We start from the raw sequence: 1,555 nt of genomic DNA, 5'->3' as shown, positions 1-1,555 counted from the left end.
TTTGTTGGTAGATAGTCATAAGATCAAGTTCATTGCAAAACAGCAGCTGGTAATTGTTTACAAGGCTGTGTAAACGTTTACGCGAGAGAAATGAGCAATTTGTACAGAAACTTGGCCATAAGGAACCTTTTTTTTACACACAGGGCACCAAGATTTTAAACACAGGGGACCGAGTGTAATTAATGTCATAGATAGAAAGCAAAGTCCAACATCCAACATTGGTTTAGGATATCTTAATGTATAATATTACAAAATACAGGCAACTGAAACATACAAAATATGGGGATTAACTTGTTAAAGTTGCCATAATAGCATCTTACAGTTATCCATAGATAGTAAAAGTTCATAAGCCTAACAGAAATACATAAGAAAGGATAGCATAATTTGACTAATTGGTGGCTGGTTCTGTGGACGTTGATGGTTGGTCAGATGGACGTGGTATGTCAGATGGTGGTGGAATGTCAGATGTTGGTGGAATGTCAGATGGTGGTGGAATGTCAGATGGTGGTGGAATGAATTTCTTGAGGATTTCATGGACATGCTTGTTGTTCTCTGCCCACATAGGTAGGCGGATGACAGGTTTTGCTGTTTGCTTGACCAGTTCAATCGTTGGTGGTTCAATGTCAGCCGGAAACACCTTGATGACGTTGCGATGCACTATACTGAGGTACTGCTTTGCCCGAGATACATGTAATGATGGTACCTGTATGACAATACGAAGTGAGTTTAAGATTCATCAATATAGTATGTTATAGCTTACTTGATGTTATTTTGAGATAGTCCTCTTACAAGATTCAGTACCATAACCGAGCCAACACCAATATGATTCCCAAATTCAGGATCTTGAAGAACTTTCTTGTGCAACGAAGCCTGCATTGTGCCTGACGGATCCTGTGCACACATAACCATCATTAGTTGCGCTTAACAATAAACATTTACAAACCTACACAGAACATAATAATACCTTGATTGTAAGTAGCATGTCTCCCAAACCGTTAGGTTTGCATTCTTTCAATAGGCAAGCAACAACTGGAAGTACCCAGGACTTTTTTGCCTCTGTAAGGGAGTTCAGGTTCTCCATTTTTCCATCAGTTACGAGTTCTGCATTTGTCAAAGGAGNTTGATGAACATAAAACAACTTATAATTACAAAACGTTAATGTGGACAAACATGATTTACATGTAAGTCGTACCATGGTGTTGGATGAACATTTCAGCCCATATCCACGCATTGGAATTGAAATCTCTTTCAAATGTGGCTTGAGCAACTTGACGAGCAAATTCTTGTGTGGATTTAGGTTCTTCACTGCTTAATCTATTCAACATAGCAGCTTGAACATTGCCTGCTGGGCCAGGTATTAGTGATGCTGATGAATCACATTTCTTGAAAAAGGAATGGAGGACATCATCATCATACACAAGGTCTTCCCAGACATCCATCTTAGTAGTTGCTTAATCTGCAAGAAAAGTGAAATCCACACAAGTATGAGAAGACATGCAGGGAGAAAACATAAATAATTGTTATAGTAAATGACCTTACAAATATGCTGAATTTA

The 1,555-nt window shown here is 38.5% G+C and overlaps 1 protein-coding gene across 1 annotated transcript; it reads right to left on the bottom strand.

The window, feature by feature from the left end:
* Nucleotides 1-400: 400 nt before the first annotated feature.
* On the bottom strand, nucleotides 401-1,439 carry LOC111240740. The gene is made up of 3 exons (XM_022776338.1): nucleotides 1,193-1,439; nucleotides 965-1,101; nucleotides 401-891 (listed from the first exon to the last, which is right to left on the bottom strand). Exons 1-3 carry the CDS (start codon nucleotides 1,437-1,439, stop codon nucleotides 757-759), a joined length of 519 nt encoding a protein of 172 aa, XP_022632059.1. The 3' UTR covers nucleotides 401-756.
* Nucleotides 1,440-1,555: the final 116 nt, after the last annotated feature.

This window comes from Vigna radiata, chromosome 2, assembly GCF_000741045.1.
Source record: "Vigna radiata var. radiata cultivar VC1973A chromosome 2, Vradiata_ver6, whole genome shotgun sequence".
NCBI classification, from domain to species: domain Eukaryota; kingdom Viridiplantae; phylum Streptophyta; class Magnoliopsida; order Fabales; family Fabaceae; genus Vigna; species Vigna radiata.
Note: the sequence above shows the minus strand (reverse complement) of the source record. Positions and strands in the feature narration are given on the sequence as shown.